Below are 16,493 nucleotides of genomic sequence, written 5' to 3'. Positions count from 1 at the left end.
ACAATATAGACGATACCACGGCGCTTTATGGACGATAAACAGGTCTGCAGTTCGAACGATTTTGATCCTTTGCGTTTTTGTTGGTAAGATGTAAGGGCTAGGAACGATCATGAAAACATAGAAAGAAAGGACGCCATTTTGTTATTTTATCAGTGCTCCAGCGCTCCCAGACAAAGAAGAAGAAAAAGCCAGACGAAAAGACACACGATAGAAGGAAAACGGGACGAAAACATCATAGGCCTGGCAGCTGCATGAAGCTCCATTTGGAGGGAGGGCTTTGGCCATCGTCGGGCCACTGCTGACGACCTGTAGTATTGGCGGGGATGAGGATGCGTTTGGAAACAGAAGCTGTGAGTTCTTCGTCGTAGATGATGACGGCGGGTTTGACTCGTTGTTTCGCATTTTGGCTGGCGACGCTCACGACACTCTGTCTTGAGCTGTGTTTACTACCGCTGGTGCGGCTCCTAGCATCGCTCGGCGGGCTGCCGATGCTACGCCTGCTAATGCTAGGACGTCTTGATGCAGCGGCGCTGCCAGCACCGCCATCCGGCTGACCGGTCGGAATCGGAACATCACAATCGAAGAGATGGAGAACTTCGGAGCCGCTATAAGTGGTGGGAATGCATATGTGAGGGATGGCTTTGCGGATGCTGATGGCGCGAGCAAGTCCAACGGCAGAGGTGCCACCGACGCTGATGACGCAGTCTCGCTCCGTCACCCTCTCGATGGCGTCGTCGACGATGTGGGCTTTTACATTGACGAGGGCGGAATCGAGAAGGTGCGAGTCGAGATTGGGGATGAGGGCCTGGATGTGGCGAGCAGTGGCCATGCGCGAGGGGCTGACGACGATGAGCGGCGACGTCAAGTGCAGACGAGCGAGCTCGTTGGGTAGGCGGACAATGGTACCAGGGCCGTAGACGACGCGGGAGCGCGGTGCGGAGGCGGAGGATGAGGAAGGTGACTTGCTGTGCGCGCGTCTGCTGTTGTGATCGTTTTTAACCGCCGGCCGGTTGGAAGATGAAACCTTTCTCGGCCCGTGGTCGGGCGAAACTGCGGATGGGGCGCTGGCCGCCGTCGCCGCAGAGGGTGACTTGGTATTCATGGCTCAGCCAGCTGCAGCACTCCATCTGGCCTCTGGCTAGACGAGTAATGTGGATGGAGATGACAAGCAAATAATGACAATGGATACCCAAGCGTGAGATGAATGGTGAGAGGCTGATGATGCAAGTCGGCGGTGAGGTGGGATATGGGTTTGCAGTAGTGCAGGTACTCAGTGGCGTGTTAAATCTGGTGGCGTGTTCGAGAATGAGGCTGCGAACGCCGTTTGTCTCTGGTTCATAAGGCACAGACACTGGGTTGCACGTCCACAATGACGCTTTTTGCTCCCGCTGTGTAGATGGCACTTAAGAGAAAGAACTAGCGCTGGACAGCGCAAATTTGTAGCGACTATCCAATAGAGTGGTTTGGCAGATGCTTTCTAAATGATGATGATGGTGAAAGATGATGAAGGTGATTTTACGGCTGAAAATGGTGTGTGGCGAAAGGGGAAATGTTTCGTTGAAGAGGTTACATGGGGAAGTGGCGAAAATGCGGTAGGGAAAAAGTCCATGCACGGCTAAAAGGGCATTTTCCGGCATGGGCGTTTTTCTCAGTGCAACAATGAGAGGCCGCTAGCGACGTTGTTTACAGTGGGTCCGAGGCGCTCCAGAGCTAATCACAACCGAATTCTGACGTCGCTGCTCGGAATTACTGGAGGCACTGTAACGGCGGGGTCTGCCCTAGAAGGATGCACTAAAATCGGGAGGAACTACCGTAGACCCTTGAAGACCGCTGTAGAAAACCGCTGTAGAGCGTTGAAAAACCGCTGAAGACCGCTGTAAATGATTTAATCATCGGGTCTTGTGCTCCCGGCCGATGCCAAGTCTTGGACAAAGGGGGGTTAAATGATGGGACAAAGGAATTTCTGGCAAGACCCTGGAAGAGTATGACGGTGTTTTGTCCTTGGTGGCTGCTTTTTATCGGGTCGTGTCTCAAAAGATTAAATCGCGAGCCTTGGCAGCATGGGCAAGGCAGTGCCCAAAACAGGCTTTTGAGGCCCCAAAGGCCCCTCTCAATCACTGTAGATTGGAGAGGGCACCAAGGGCTCATTAGAAGATTCTGGTACATGACGTCTTTCTGCCAATCACAACACCTTTTTGACTCGTACAGTATCCGTACATACGTGTTCATGGTATTACAGCAATCAGATCATATAATGGGGCCGACAAGATCGACGTTTACCATGTCTTTTCCCATCGATCAACACTCAAAGAACGGATGAATTCTGCTGGTGATTCAAGAAACGGCTGGCTGTTTAATACGTAAGGCTGAAATTCGGGTAACTTTTTTGACCTCGGGATACATTCGAACAGCAGTATTGATAGCCAACAGGTCGCTCAGCGGTAATTGTAGCCAATGACGGCCATTGCGGCATATCATAATCTAGTAGTTATAGTGATGGAATTGTTTCATCTCGCTGTAAATTTTTCTCGTCTCTGTTTCTGTGAAAGGTGCAACTGTCATGTAGGGAAAAAAGGACCGCTTTAGAGAAGAAAGCCGAGCAGCTCACGCCTAATAAATGCCATTTATATGATGACAAGCTAGTCTAAAATTATATAGAATCTGATCTAATGAAATTTCTTAAGAATTCATTGGCTTCTTCTGGTGCGTGTTGTAATCAAAAACATGGCATCAATAATGAGCGAGCGGTGGTTTTCGTTACCCCCTCGACTGTGTGTGTAGTACAACCGTTATACATGCGTTGCGCGCATTTGAGCTACTGTGCAGTTTGCCTCGTACAAACCAAAAAAAAAAAAGAATAAAGAAATAAAAATATCGCGCACAGTCATTCATTTCCTCATCATCAGTTCCTACTCCCCTCAGCCTCCCTCCTCCAGAGCCCAAAACAGCTTCTCATGCGGACGTGCACATCGCCGGCCACCTGGGATGTAAGCAAGTGCTCAAATATCACCTTGGCCTCGTTCAGCATGGCCTTGTCGCGCAGCTTTTTCCTCTCCTCAGCTGAGACGAGTGGAAACTGAAGAAGAAGACGGATCTTGTTACCAAATGGTAGTAGCTAAAGTTGGTCAACTATCTCGAATCACATGGAGTGCAGTCAGCCCCAACCCAAACCCTGATTGGCTGTAACCTAGTACTTATTGTAATGGGCTAACTATCATATGTAGCCTGGGGTAAGTGACGGGCAGGCTAACGTTTGATGAGGCAAGGCGTGGCCCGCCCTAGCGCGGAGACGGCACAATAGAGGCTCAAAATGGCCCCGTGTTCCCCGGGGTAGATGGAGTGCATGATCAACCCACGAGCTTGGCATGATGAACCAAACCTCGGCTGTCAAAGGCGAGGCAGTATCAAGATGGGACATAAGTGGGAGACGTTGACAATGCAGGGCCACCGTATCACCTGGTTGTTGGCCAAAATGACATGATTTGCGTGTTTGTGCGCTGTGTGAGCAAAAAACCCAAGTAATACACGGCCGACCAGTAAGAAATGGCGCATTAGCGTTAAATAGGTGGCGGCCAACATTGAGGCCAACTCGACCCACTGAGATTCAGAAATACGCCCAGGATACAGTTTTCACATGTCAAAAGTTGTGCGTGTGTCTTGGACTGGGTCCGTCGCGTTCAAGTCTGAGTTGGTTGTGACGATTAGGTGAACAAGTAAATTCCTGCTATGAACTGTATTCTTTATGGAATCTTTGGGGGGAAAATGTGTAAAGCTGGTATATCGACGTCGTCTAAGATGGAGATGATGTTTCTATAAAAAGAGACCAAAAAAAAAAAAAAAAAAAGAAGAATCGTGGCAAGAATGAAGAAAGAGAACAAACAATTATCGCAGTCCATGTTCATACAATTTCCATTTCCGAGTTGAGATCGCCATACGTGGCCTTGTACAAATCTGCCAGATATGTTGAGCGCGGCGCCCAGGCACCGGTGCCACCCTTGGGAAAGACCTTGTTGGCGTTTTTGAGGTAGGTAGAGCCCAGGTTCAGCAGGGGCTTGACCTCCATCTTCTCGGGGTTGGCCAGGCGCGGCGTGGCCGACGTCTTGCCGCTGGCCTTGAGCTCGTTGACGAGGCGGACGAGCACCTTGGCGGCGCAGTCGGCGCCCAGGGTCCACGAGGCGTTTTCGTAGCCGACGACGTAGACGAGGTTGGGCAGGTCCTGCAGCATGCTGGCGCGGTAGATGAACTTTGAGGTAATGTCAAAGGGCGCGCCGTCGACGCTAATGGCGATGCCGCCGGCGAAGCGCAGGCCGAGGCCGGTGGCGGTGACGATGACGTCTGGGTGCAAGGAGGCGCCCGACTTGAGCTTGATGGCGTCGGCGGTGACGGTGTCAATGTGGTCGGTGACGACGCTGGCCTTGCCGCTGCGGATGGCGGCGAAGATGTCGCCGTCCATGGAGGCGCAGAGGCGCTGCTGCCAGGGCAGGTACTTGGGCGAAAAGTGAGGGTCGATGGAGACGGATTTGGGGAGCAGGCGGCGGTTGACGGTGCGGATGAGGGCGCGGGCGACGTTGGGGAAGAGGCGGCAAAAGTAAATCATGATGTAGCTCTGGACGATCCAGAGGGAGCGGTTGAGGCTGTGGGCGAGGAACTGCGGCAGCAGGGCAAAGAGCCACTTGGCGGCGAGAGACTGCTTGGGGATGGGCATGATGTAGGTCGGGCTGCGCTGCAGCATGGTGACGTGCTTGACCTTTTCGGCGACGGCGGGCACGACGGTGATGGCGGTGGCGCCGCTGCCAATGACGACCATGTGCTTGTCGCTGTAGTCGTAGTCCTGGGGCCAAAACTGCGGGTGGATGACCTTGCCGGCAAAGTTGTCGATGCCGGGGATCATGGCCTTCATGGGCGTGTCGTAGTCGTAGTAGCCGGTGCCGAGCAGCATGTAGCGCGTGCGCAGCGTCTGCGGCGCGCCGTCGGCGTCGACGCTCACCTCCCAGCACTGGTCGCGCGAGGTCCAGTTGGCGGCGACGACGCGGTGGCGGTAGCGAATGTGCCGGTCGATGCCCGTCTCCTGCACCGCCTCGGTCATGTAGCTCTTGATGTCGGCGCCCTGCGCCACCGTCTCGGGCTTGTGCCACGGCTTCCACGAGAAGCCAAACGTGTAAATGTCAGAGTCGGACCGGATCCCCGGGTACCGGAAAAAGTCCCAGGTGCCGCCCAGGCTGTGGCGCGCCTCGAGGATCGCATAGCGGCTGCCCCCCTTGGGGCCGTCCGTCTGCAGCCGGTACGCGGCGTTGATGCCGGAGATGCCCGCGCCGACAATGAGGACGTCGAGGTCCAGCTCGGTAGAAGCCATTTTCTTCTTTTTCTTTCTTCTTTTTTCTTTTGTTTTCTTATTGTATGATCGCGGGAGATTGTTATAACCAAACAAAAAAGGAGAAAAGGGGCCAATTGGGAATATGTTGAGGGAAAGAAATGACAGGAACCTGGGGGATGATCTGGGGGACCCGAAACTCTACTTGGACTACCATATATAGTGGCGGCCTCGGCGCCACCTTGCTAACTGAGAAGTTGCTGCAAAGCATCAACATTACCGAAGCCCCGCCCGAGGGTAGAAAAATTATGGCGGGGAGCCAGCCAACCTTCAGCCGAGGCACCAACTTGGTTTCCCCAGATCGGGCAAGTCTACAAGGGGGGACATACGACTACCCGAGCGTAATGGCCTGTTTTAGTTTTTTTTCTCCGCGAATTTTTGCTGCCATTCTCATCTTCACGAGATGCTGTCGCGACGCCATTCTACAATGCTGATACTCAAGGCGTGCCTTGCCATCACGCGATTCTGTCCAACATTCAATTCCGGCCCCGTCTTGTGCCTCGTCCCTCTGTCCCTGCGTCGCCAGTGCTCAATGCATGTGGCCGACCGACTTGCGTATATTTGCTACTAATGATTTGCCCTGTAACTAGGTACAGTGTGTAGGTAGCCAGTCACAGTAACCTTTCCCACAGTACTAGACCAATACCGCAATACCGGTACCGCCATACACGCCGACTCCGTTTCCCCAACCAAAACCAAAAGGGGTCTAGCACACTTCCTTAGCCTATCATGTGCAATTGTTTGCGCATCAATAGAGTTTTTCCCTAATCAAGTGGCCAACTCCATTTATTTTATCAGACTTAATTTAATGAGCTCTCGTTCAGGGCGGGCGCGCGCTGCCAGATACAGCAGCCTCGGTGTCGCGTGCGTTGGCTGTCGCCGCCTGTTGTCGACGGCGGCGGCTCCCCCGTATTACTAACAGCAACAGCCCTCTCAGACGGGCGCGAGCGATTTGCCACTTTTGCAGCTCAATGCCATTGTCCACCAGCTGCTCTGCGGTCCCCGTTACCGTCAGCTTTGTGGGGAGCGGGTTGACGCTCTGGGGCAGATGCCGTCCATGTCCCACGCCCGTGTCGCCGTGGCCGTCGCCCCCGCCAATTGTGCGGGCGAAAACCACCTGGCGGAATGGTCAGACTCGGATGATCGCAGTGATCAGAGTGGTGCCAGATGTCGCTTGAAGAAGTGTTTTGAAGCGCGGAAAGATGATTGGTAGGTTTGTCACGACCGTGGCCACAAATGACTCTTGTATTCCCAGGCGCCTGCAGTCTGAGGGCCATTGATTGGATCCTGCCCAATTGGCAATATTGTTAATCGAAAATGCTCGAGTATTTTTCCAGAGTGCGCCGTGCACAAAGGAATCTGCCCCACTAACAATGGTGATCATGGTGCTACGCAGCAACGCGCATTCCACGACGAATGCCAAGCACGACGTAGGCAGAGCCAAGAACGTGCAAAGCCGACATGTATCTGCTTCTTGCAGCTCCTCTGCAAACCACACTATTTCGAGCTCTGGCAATCTCGAAGCCCGTGCATACTTTTTCTCTATGGATTGAAAAATTTTTGCTGTCAACCGCATGTAGTATATCAGCATACACGACTTGTACAGCCATAGCATGGTGCCATATGTCGTCCAACCTGCTATTTGTATCTGCGACCCAATCACGCCGCAGCTTGTTTATTAGCGACGGCCGGCACACCCTGCACTTCAGGATAACATTTACTCACCGCAGGCGGTATTCGGGATCATTTGACCCAAGTGTTGCCCTTTGCTGGTCCGTCATGCCTCCTTTGGCTAGACAACGAGCGACTCGGCCGACGCTATACGCCAAAGTCGTCTCGGCCACGTAAAAAAGCTACAGCACAAATCAGTCATGCCTCTCCTCGCCGAGTACACACACCAGAAAAAAAAAAAATTCATGTACTCGAGACGAATTGCACCGTCGTCGTCGTCACGATTTCGAGGGCCAAACAAACCGTTCCAATGCAAACGAGATAAATAGTCATCCCACCCCAGGTTTTGTATCCCCAACTAGCGTCGATATTCGAAAGCTCATGCGTTGGGCGGTAATGGCCAATGCAGTTGCTAACAATGTCTACGCCTCGACTGCATTCTCAAAGGCCTTTTCTGTGGTGTTCCTTGGCACGAGCGGCGCCATCCCATGCGCTTCGTAGACTCTGGCGCGTCCAGCATCAAGGTGGAGGAATGCTGGTATCATAAATCACCTTTGGCGCAGCACAAGTCTGCGGCCTCCCAAACCTTCATTTCCAAACCTTCATTTCGAAATGAGAATAATTAGATGTGAGTTTTGGAAATAATCAGGATACAGCGGGAAAACATTTCACAGCGCCTTCGTCTTGCATTGCTTGTGTTCTTGTCTGGGGAAGCAGTATGAGGTCATAGTCTAGGAGTGCATATTTCGACACGACTCTGACATCAATCAAGGGCAAATTTTATTCGAGCGAATAGTCTCATAGTAACTAGCGCAAAACGAAAAAGACGAAAACGAAAAGAAATGGGCTGTCTTGGCCCCCTCTCTGTTCTGCCCCCCAGGTCTCTGTTTCCAATTGCGCCCAATTGCAGACTTTCGGCTGTAGTTAGTTATCTTTTCGATACAGAAGAAACAACTCGCCAATCACAATATCCGAAAGACCATTCACAGCGATATCAGCCCTCCCGGCGCTGGTGGCCTGACTCTGCCCGCAGCATCCCAAACTCCACCCAATCACGTACCAGCTGACTGCGGCTGCATATTGAACAGCGATCTCATGCTTTATTAGTTAGTGAGTGGATATGCAAACGGGGTACGGAGTACTTGGCTTCAGCCTATGTGTTTGGCAACCAAATTTGCTCTGGAAATGGGATTCCATGATGGGCAGGAGGTCGAGACTCGAACCACCAGTCAATGGGCAAAGGAAAACGGGAGTATCTAAACACGACAGTCCAGACCAGGGAAACCAAATCTGGGAGTAATAGAGGAACCAGACAGGTTTCTTGTTAGTCTTTACAGCAACTATACATAGCTAGTAGCTCAATTTGCTCATATATTCGAGCCTGGTCGCTGAGCTCTACATGTATGTATGCATACACATATCATCATATACGTAACACTCCAGAATCCGAGAAATGCCTCTGAAACATGTTGATCTTCCTAGCTCTCACGCCTCGGCAGGTAAGATGATAGATCATTACTTCTAGTGGCTGCTGTTCAATCAAGTCTCATTTGTGACGCAGGCGGCTGGAGCTGATGCGCGGCTGCAGGGATGTAAATGAAGTATTATATGGACACCGCAACGATTATTTTTCTCTACTATCCGCACACCATATCCATATTTTGCCACAAGACCATGTTTCCCTAAAAACTCCTCAATTATCTTTCTTGGTTGAGAATCGAATTTGTGGTGCCTGTCACTGCATCATCCTAAAGCAGAAGCGAGAAAAGTAGTGTGCTGTCAGTTCGCTTTGATCCTGTCAACCCCAGAATGGAACGACTAGATTGTGCCGTGATTGGCAGCGGTAGGCCCTTTTGTCCCCTCTCCCAACGTCCTGGCTGGCCCCTCCAATCTCGATCCAGCCCATGCCTTCGGTAACGCGAAAGCCGTCACAGTCACATTATCTCGCAGCAATGCGGATGTGTGATTGGCTTGAGAGACCGGGGGGTCAGAGATGTTGCAAGAAACTAGACTGACTTAGTAAAACGTATATGGATAGGTATTAACGGATTAGCTGCCGCCAAGCAGTATCATGTCACGCACCCAGACGACAAGCTCGTCATTTACGAATCGCGTCCCTGCCTGGGAGGAACGTGGTCGGTAGAGCGGCTGTACCCGAACCTAAAGACGAACAATCTCTTGGGGACCTTTGAGTATCCGGACTTTCCACTCGACGCGCAAGCTGCAAAGCTTCAGCCTGCCCAGGATCATATTCCAGGCGAGACGGTCAATGCGTACCTAGAGGCTTACGCTCGTCGCTTCGGCATCGACAGGCTCATCCAGTTCAACACAAAGGTCGCCGTCGCTGAGCACCAGGAAGAAACAGAACAAGGTGGCTGGGTGCTCACGCTGGAGAATGCAAAGGGAACCGACGCTCCGACCAAAGTCTTTGCACGTCGCCTGATTGCCGCAACTGGTCTTACTACCGATCCCATTGCACCAGCTTTCGACGGCCAGGAAACACTCGGGGGTCCTATATTTCATGTCAAGGAATTTCCACGATATGCTGATACTCTCAAGACGGCAAAAAGTCCAACCGTATACGGGGTTGGTAAAGCTGCCTGGGACGTAGCCTATTCGTATGCAATGTCCGGCGTGCCAGTCAATTGGGTCATACGTGGTAAGCACATCTTTGGCATTACCCGGTCCTTTTTCACTTTTGCTAATCGAGCTTGCGTTGCAGCTTCCGGCCATGGCCCAGTATGGCTTTCCACACCTCGCGTGTCTCCTTTCAAGCTATGGCTGGAGAAACTTGCACGTGAGTCTTGTCACCGCCATTTTTTGCGCAGCCATCTGATTCCATGTAGACACTCGTGCCATGACTTGGTTCAGCCCATCCATCTGGTCCGAAACAGATGGCTTCTCCTGGATTCAGCGATTTCTGCATCGCACCTGGCTCGGCCGTCTGGTGGTCAACAGCGTGTGGCAAGTCATCGGCTCCGACGTCAACGACTTGGTTGGTTATGACAAGCACCCTGAGACTGCCAAACTCAAACCGTGGATCCCTATCATGTACGCAGCCACCAGTCTCAGCATCCTCAACTACGAAAAGGACATGCTTGAGCTTGTTCGAAACGGAACGATCAAGGTCCACATTGGAGAGATTGAGAGACTCGGCCCGGGCGAGGTACATCTGAGCGACGGGACCTCGTTTGAATCCGACGTAATGATGGCGTATAGTGGTTGGCAGCAGTCGCCCCCTGTAAAGTTTCTACCCGAGGGCATCGAGGCGGAGCTAGGGCTGCCTCATCATCGAACGGACGGCGAATGGGATCCTGAGACTGGAAAGCAAGCACGGCTGATCAAGCGTGCCGACAGCGAAATACTGGCCAAGCTTCCGATCCTGAAAAACCAACCCCAGTTTCCCAACTACACCTCCATCACGAAGCGAGACGGCGTCGTGACGACTAATGCCAAACCCCAGACCGGCTACATGCTGTATCGCTTCCTGGCGCCGCAATCAGCAAGGCTTCTCAGATACCACGACATTGCCTTTGCCGGCCTCATGTACAATCTGAGCACCATGACCACGGCGCATATCAGTGGTCTCTGGATGAGCGCCTTTCTTGATGGCAAACTGGACAACAACCCTTCTGCCATTGCCGCAGACGCAGAAGCTTATGAGAAGCTACGATACGAAAATGTGCTGCACAACCGTTTTGGGCACTGGCGTCATCCAGTCGATTGGGATTTGAAATCGCCTTGTTTGGTGTTTGACACTCTTACGTATGTTGGCACATTGCTCCGCGATCTTGGGTTGAAGACGCGCCGGAAGAGCAACCTGTTTCGGGAAGTTTTTGACGCTTATGGGGCAGAGGATTATCGAAATGTGAATCAAGAATGGGAAGAGGTTCAGACTACCAAGAAGAAGAAGAATCATGCGTGATGAAATTGGTGAATTCGTGGCCGTGGGAGTCAAGGCGGTACTGAAAACGGAAGACTGGTTGGCAGACACGACGCCCGTCACTGGCTGACTCAGCCAAGGATGCCCCTTATCGCCAGCTACCTACAGACAGCTTCCTCTCTTTCTCTCTTAGCATCATCACATTCGTCCAGATTATTCATTTGCTTAATAAATATAACAAGCAAGAGAAAAGAAAAAGCCCAAGCGGCGAGTATATGATCAAAAGGGAGTCTAGGTAAAAGATGGGAGAAAAGGAAAAGAAAGAAAGAAAGAAAGAAAGAAAAAGAAATTGTAGAACGATCCAAATAGTGATATTCATGGACTTATTTGTGAGACCTTTTCGCGCTGATGATTAGAGCAAAACACCTGATGGACAATGTGTCCAGTTACTGTTTTCGAGTGTGCTATAGTTGGTTGGAATATTTTGCCGGTCAATCTATACATGTCTTGCGCTGGCGTTGCATCATGGTACCGATCAATCTATGCATGTTTGTGATGGCATCACCTCATGCACGCTGTAACCAAGCTACATACGCTGAAGCTCCACGATCATCACGTGTTGTCTAACCACACAAACGTGCCGGCATCGATGCATGGCTTCCCCTACCACTCTTCTTGCACGCCAGCGTTGATTAGGCGATTGTTTCTGTTTTTGCCGTTCTTCTTGCACCCCCCTCCGCAGAAACATGTCAACCGTGGTAGTCAAACTCGGTGGCGCCGCCATCACAGACAAAGCGGCGCCAGACACGCTCTCTCACAACATCGATAGTCTAATAGACAGCGTCGCGCATGCGTACCATCATATTCTACGCCCAAGCGGTCGACATCTGATTCTGATCCACGGCGCTGGTAGTTTCGGACACCCACCTGCGAAAAAGTATCAGGTCAAGGCAGGATGGACGGCCCGGCTGGACATGGCTGGTGGCGGCGGCAGCGGCAGCGGCGATGGAGGTGGTGATGACGAACAGGCCCGCGATAATGTCAAGTTTGGCATGGCGCTGACGAGGCAGCGCGTGCTGCAGCTGCACCTCGACGTGCTGCAGCGTCTGCACGTGCGGGACCGCATGCCCATCCTGTCCGTGTCCACCTACGACACGGTCGACACGGACAATGGCGCCGTCACGGGCGCCTCCAGCGCGCGGCTCGTAGCGCGCGTGCAGCAGGTCCTCGCTGCCGGCTTCGTCCCACTACTGTTTGGCGACGCCGTGTTTGACCGTACGCTGGGGTCCACGATTCTCTCTGGCGACGCGCTCATGTACTATCTCGCCGAGCGACTGCCGGCTGTCGAGCGGTGCGTGTTTGTCACGGACGTGGCGGGCCTCTTTACGCTGGATCCGAAGCGGTTCCCAGACGACGCCGTGCTCATCAAGACAATATGTTGTAGCGAAGCAGGCAGCGCAGCAATCGACAAGGATGATGAGACGGCGACGGCGGCGGCGGTGGCGAGTGTGGATGATGTCACGGGTGGGATGCGGAGTAAGTGGCAGTGGGCGAGGCGCATCGTGACGGATGCAAAGCAGGTAAGGGAGGTGGTCATTTGCCGGGTTGAGGACTCGGGAAGGGCCATTGCGTATGAAGGGAGCGGTTCAAGGGACAATGGTGAAGAGGCTGGTGAATGGACAGCGATTGTTCGGTGAAAGTGCAAGTTTGAGCTGGATATGGAGGTAAGTGTACATGTTTGCTCGGGTGTGTACTCGGGCAAGATATCCAACGTTTTCAAGAAGGGAATTGACAGTCTTTGGTGCTCATGGATGGAATTTCTATTATTTCTCTCCGTAGACGTTTACTTGCTTTTCTACGCTATGAGAATAGAAAAGTGAAAATAATAGGATCCGTAGCAATATTGAGTAGACTCAAACTTGAACTCGCATAAAGTCTTCAATATCGAGGTTCCTCAGAATTCAGCAGCTCCGCGAAAGGCGCGCTCTGAACCCCGAATGTCCCTAGCTCTCTCGATAATGTCCTCTACATTCAGTCTTTTTCTTTTTTCTTTGATTTTTCCGAATCGTGCTGATGTTACCTGCATTTGACCTAGAATTGCCCAACTTGCCCGTGACGTCGGGTACCTGAATCTCAGGCACCCAGCGCCAGCCCACGCCACCCGGGCTCTCTTTAGCATGCCCAAACGAAGCCATATTTATCTTTACATAATATGGGATGCTTGATCCTTGACCCGGGTTCTTCCAGCTTCACACCGACTTTCGCAGCCCAGGCTCTCACTCTGCGTTGGCCCCAATCAGAGAGGTCCATCCGCATTGAAGCAGTGTGGGGGAACTTGGGCACCAACTCACCGACCCGAAAAAGCCCTAGTCGTGGTACGATGGTGATTTATTCTTCTCGTACAAAAGGTGTTTTCTGTGCTACCTTTTTAAATCTCCTTTACCTGGGCTTTTCTCACCTTGTGCTGGGCCCTGCGGAATTTTGTATTCTTGTTTTACGCAGCTCCTCGGCGCGAATGTGCCAACTAACACGAAGCAACCACTTACACGAGCGCTGGTGTCGGTGAGCTGCAGCCCAGCACAACTCACAAAAAAGAAATCGATGAAAACAATCCTGCAGCACAAAGCACATGCTCAGCGCCTAAAAAGATGAATGAGCCCTGCTTAATATTCAGGATGTTCAATTTTTATCAATTGTCCTGCCTCTTCTGGCTGCTGCTTCTCCTCCTCGCCACCCACGCTCACGCTCTCGCCGCCGATGGCTTATTACAACAAACCACCAGTGCCGATCTTACCATTGCCACATTTGCCAATCACCCCCAAGAAGACCACAACCACGACCACCATTTGGAACCCCGCCAGCAGCAGTCGGCCGGCTCGTCCTGCTCCGACGAGGGCCAGTGGAACTGCATGACCAGCTCCTGGCAGCGCTGCGCCGCCGGCCGCTGGAGCGTGGTGATGCAGTGCGCCCGCGGGACGACGTGCCACCCCGCGGGCTTGGCGCGGGAGATGCGCATCCAGCACGACGGGAGCGTAAGCAGCAATGGGGGGCCGCCGACGACGAGTCGAGGGGCGAGGAGCAGCTGGGTGTCGAGGATGGGGATGCTGGGGTGGTGGTGGGGGGTGTTGGGGTGGTGTTTGAGTTGAGCAGATGTGTGTGTTGTGGGCGGGAGAAGGATTCATGGACAGGTGGCAATCGATGCCAATGCTATTTCCTTTGTCGCTAATGATTAGAATGAGCTACGAGATAAAAGAAATAAATACAAACATGTCTTTGCTTTACATCCCGAAGAACAACTGTCAAGTTCAAGTGTCCGTGAAATTACTCGCTTTGCTTGGTAAGTAAAGTAGTATGGCATCAGCCGCTCATTTGATACATACTTCATATTCTTCCTCCACTTCATTATACACAAAAAACAAACCCTTCTGGATACAGGCATCATGGTAGAAAAGATGAAAAGTACAAAAATCTCAATCATGACCGTCCAAACGCCTCTGTTATGATGGTAGCCGACCTTTTTCCCTCGTTTGGTCCTCGTCAACTTGTTTCCTCCTCTTTCTCGAGTAACCTGATTTTACTCCTTTTCAAATCACCAATTTACAAAGGACCGCTGCGCTCGTAGTTCTGACGGTCCATTTCGTCACGGAACGCGTTGCGACCACCCGTAATATTCTGCTGCTGAAAGCTCTCGTGCACGGGCGAGGCGGCCAAGCTGTCGAGACCATCGCTGTCGGCACGGCGTCGATTGCCACTGTGCGCCGCAGGAGCATCATCGTAGTATGCGTGGCCGTCGTCGGGAAAGCCGTTGCCGAGCTGAATGTCGTGATCGGCATCGGTGGCGGCGGCGGAGCCAAACATGCGACGACGGCGCTCGGCGCGGCCCGAGTAGCCGCGCTTGCTCTTGCGGGAAACAATGTCGCCGAGGTGGATGCGGCGCGTCTTGCGGTTCCAGAGGCAGAGGCCGACGACGAGCAGCAAGATGGTGCCAAAGACGACGGGTAGGGCAATGGTGAGGGAGCGGCCAGTGGCGCCGTTGTTGGGCGCCTTGGCCGGGAACTTGAACTTGACAATTCTGAGCGGGTAGGCGGTGGTGACGTCGTCCGGGTCGCCAATGGTGCTGTTCATGCGGCGCTGCAGGGTGACGGTGATGTTGTTGCTGTCGTGGCCGTCGAGGAGCTTGTCGCTGACGTCAAAGGGGAAATAGCCCTGCTTGGCGGGTACCTGGGTGTGGTCAAAGTCGGAGAGAAAGACCCATTCCTTGGTGGTGCGGTTCTGCTGCTTGACCTGGACGGTGAGGGTGTACGACTCGTTGAGCTTGCTCGCGTAGTGCTCGGGATCCCAAGTTACTAGGAGCTAGTTAGATGCGTGTAGAGAGAGGGTATGGAGAAGCATGCAGTCGAAACAACGTACGGTAGTAGACGTTGCCGGGCTCGAGGGTCGAGTTGACTCTTGGACGGCAAAAGGGCTCGGTACTGCTGTCCTTTTTGGAGCAGAGCGAAAAGGCGCCCGTGCCTTTATTGTTGCTGGCCGTCGGGTTGGGAGGGTCGCCCGTCGTCGTCGTGGGCTCGCCGAGGGTGGTGAAGGAGAAGACGGAGCCAGTGAGGCTCGATGGGGCGGCGTCCTTGAGACTCGACTTGCCCTCGCCGTCCGTCGTCCACTGGGGTGTGTATGTCGTGGCCGAGGGATCCTCGTTGACGCTGACCCAGGGGTCCAGCTCGCCGGCCGGGTCGCGACGCTGCAGCACGGCTGCCGGGGTAATGGCTGGGGCGGGCGGCGCGGCCACGGCGGCGGAGACGGCGCCGCAGAGGACAATTGCGCCAACAAACGCAGAGGAGAGCATGGCGATGGGGGAGGAAGGGAGGGAGGAAGGAAAGAGATGGAAGATTGAGGAGGAGAGAAGAAAAAATGACGCGCGTGGATAAAAGGAGAAGAAAGGGCCGGGCGGACTCTACTGTTGACGAGACGATGCACCTTCTGCTGACGATTTTTTATGGGGCGCTTTGACTGTAACTAATACAGGTGTTGCCTTATTACCACAAAGTGAAACAGACTCCAATCCAGTATTGTTTTATGAATTGACGAGAAGCTTACGGCTTGTGGCCAGAAGAAAATTCGAAAAGAAAAGCAAAGCAAAGCAAAGGAGAGAAAATTCGTCCTCAGAGACAGGAATGAGTGAATTGAATCCAATCCCGCCTGTCCCGGTACGAGCGGCTTTTGGTCCATGGACTTAGTAGGGACTTTTTTGATTTTTTTTTTTCGGCTTCCCCAGTTTTGGCTGCACCCACATGTCGGCTTACATTACACACAGAGGGATAATAATACTGGCATGCGGGTGACAAAATAAATGGCCCATAATGAGGGTACTGAAGTTTAGCTACCTAGATTTAAACAACTCTCTATAGACTCTAGAAAATATATATTTACTTCAAGTAATAGTCAAATTAAACTATAGTGACTAAATTATATGTCATGTCTTTTATAAAAATTTTCAATTTTTCTACTATTTTCTATCCTATATATCTTTCGCTAAGTATTGTATATGCCTTGGCGAAATTGGGCCAGCTTTTT

At 52.5% G+C, this 16,493-nt stretch overlaps 6 protein-coding genes across 6 annotated transcripts; 3 read left to right on the top strand and 3 right to left on the bottom strand.

Moving 5' to 3' along the window:
* Positions 1-232: 232 nt before the first annotated feature.
* BBA_07940 (maleylacetate reductase) lies at positions 233-1,102 on the bottom strand (the record flags this gene model as incomplete). Its single annotated transcript, XM_008603037.1, has 1 exon — positions 233-1,102. The coding sequence occupies one exon, from the start codon at positions 1,100-1,102 to the stop codon at positions 233-235; it is 870 nt and encodes a 289-aa protein (XP_008601259.1).
* A 2,796-nt stretch (positions 1,103-3,898) lies between these two features.
* Positions 3,899-5,353, bottom strand: BBA_07939 (flavin-binding monooxygenase, putative; the record flags this gene model as incomplete). The annotated part of the gene is made up of 1 exon (XM_008603036.1): positions 3,899-5,353. The coding sequence occupies one exon, from the start codon at positions 5,351-5,353 to the stop codon at positions 3,899-3,901; it is 1,455 nt and encodes a 484-aa protein (XP_008601258.1).
* Positions 5,354-8,851: 3,498 nt separating this feature from the next.
* Positions 8,852-10,967, top strand: BBA_07938 (Flavin-binding monooxygenase-like family protein; the record flags this gene model as incomplete). The annotated part of the gene is made up of 3 exons (XM_008603035.1): positions 8,852-8,885; positions 9,081-9,839; positions 9,889-10,967. The coding sequence occupies 3 exons, from the start codon at positions 8,852-8,854 to the stop codon at positions 10,965-10,967; spliced, it is 1,872 nt and encodes a 623-aa protein (XP_008601257.1).
* A 704-nt stretch (positions 10,968-11,671) lies between these two features.
* BBA_07937 (amino acid kinase) lies at positions 11,672-12,805 on the top strand (the record flags this gene model as incomplete). Its single annotated transcript, XM_008603034.1, has 2 exons — positions 11,672-12,461; positions 12,765-12,805. The coding sequence occupies 2 exons, from the start codon at positions 11,672-11,674 to the stop codon at positions 12,803-12,805; spliced, it is 831 nt and encodes a 276-aa protein (XP_008601256.1).
* A 795-nt stretch (positions 12,806-13,600) lies between these two features.
* Positions 13,601-14,158, top strand: BBA_07936 (uncharacterized protein; the record flags this gene model as incomplete). Its single annotated transcript, XM_008603033.1, has 2 exons — positions 13,601-13,957; positions 14,114-14,158. The coding sequence occupies 2 exons, from the start codon at positions 13,601-13,603 to the stop codon at positions 14,156-14,158; spliced, it is 402 nt and encodes a 133-aa protein (XP_008601255.1).
* A 364-nt stretch (positions 14,159-14,522) lies between these two features.
* On the bottom strand, positions 14,523-15,765 carry BBA_07935 (uncharacterized protein; the record flags this gene model as incomplete). Its single annotated transcript, XM_008603032.1, has 2 exons — positions 14,523-15,271; positions 15,336-15,765. The coding sequence occupies 2 exons, from the start codon at positions 15,763-15,765 to the stop codon at positions 14,523-14,525; spliced, it is 1,179 nt and encodes a 392-aa protein (XP_008601254.1).
* Between the last annotated feature and the right edge of the window lie 728 nt (positions 15,766-16,493).

The sequence above is a fragment of the Beauveria bassiana genome (assembly GCF_000280675.1).
Source record: "Beauveria bassiana ARSEF 2860 unplaced genomic scaffold BBA_S00029, whole genome shotgun sequence".
NCBI lineage: Eukaryota > Fungi > Ascomycota > Sordariomycetes > Hypocreales > Cordycipitaceae > Beauveria > Beauveria bassiana.
The sequence above is the reverse complement of the archived record's forward strand: the minus strand, read 5'-3'. Positions and strand labels throughout refer to the sequence as shown.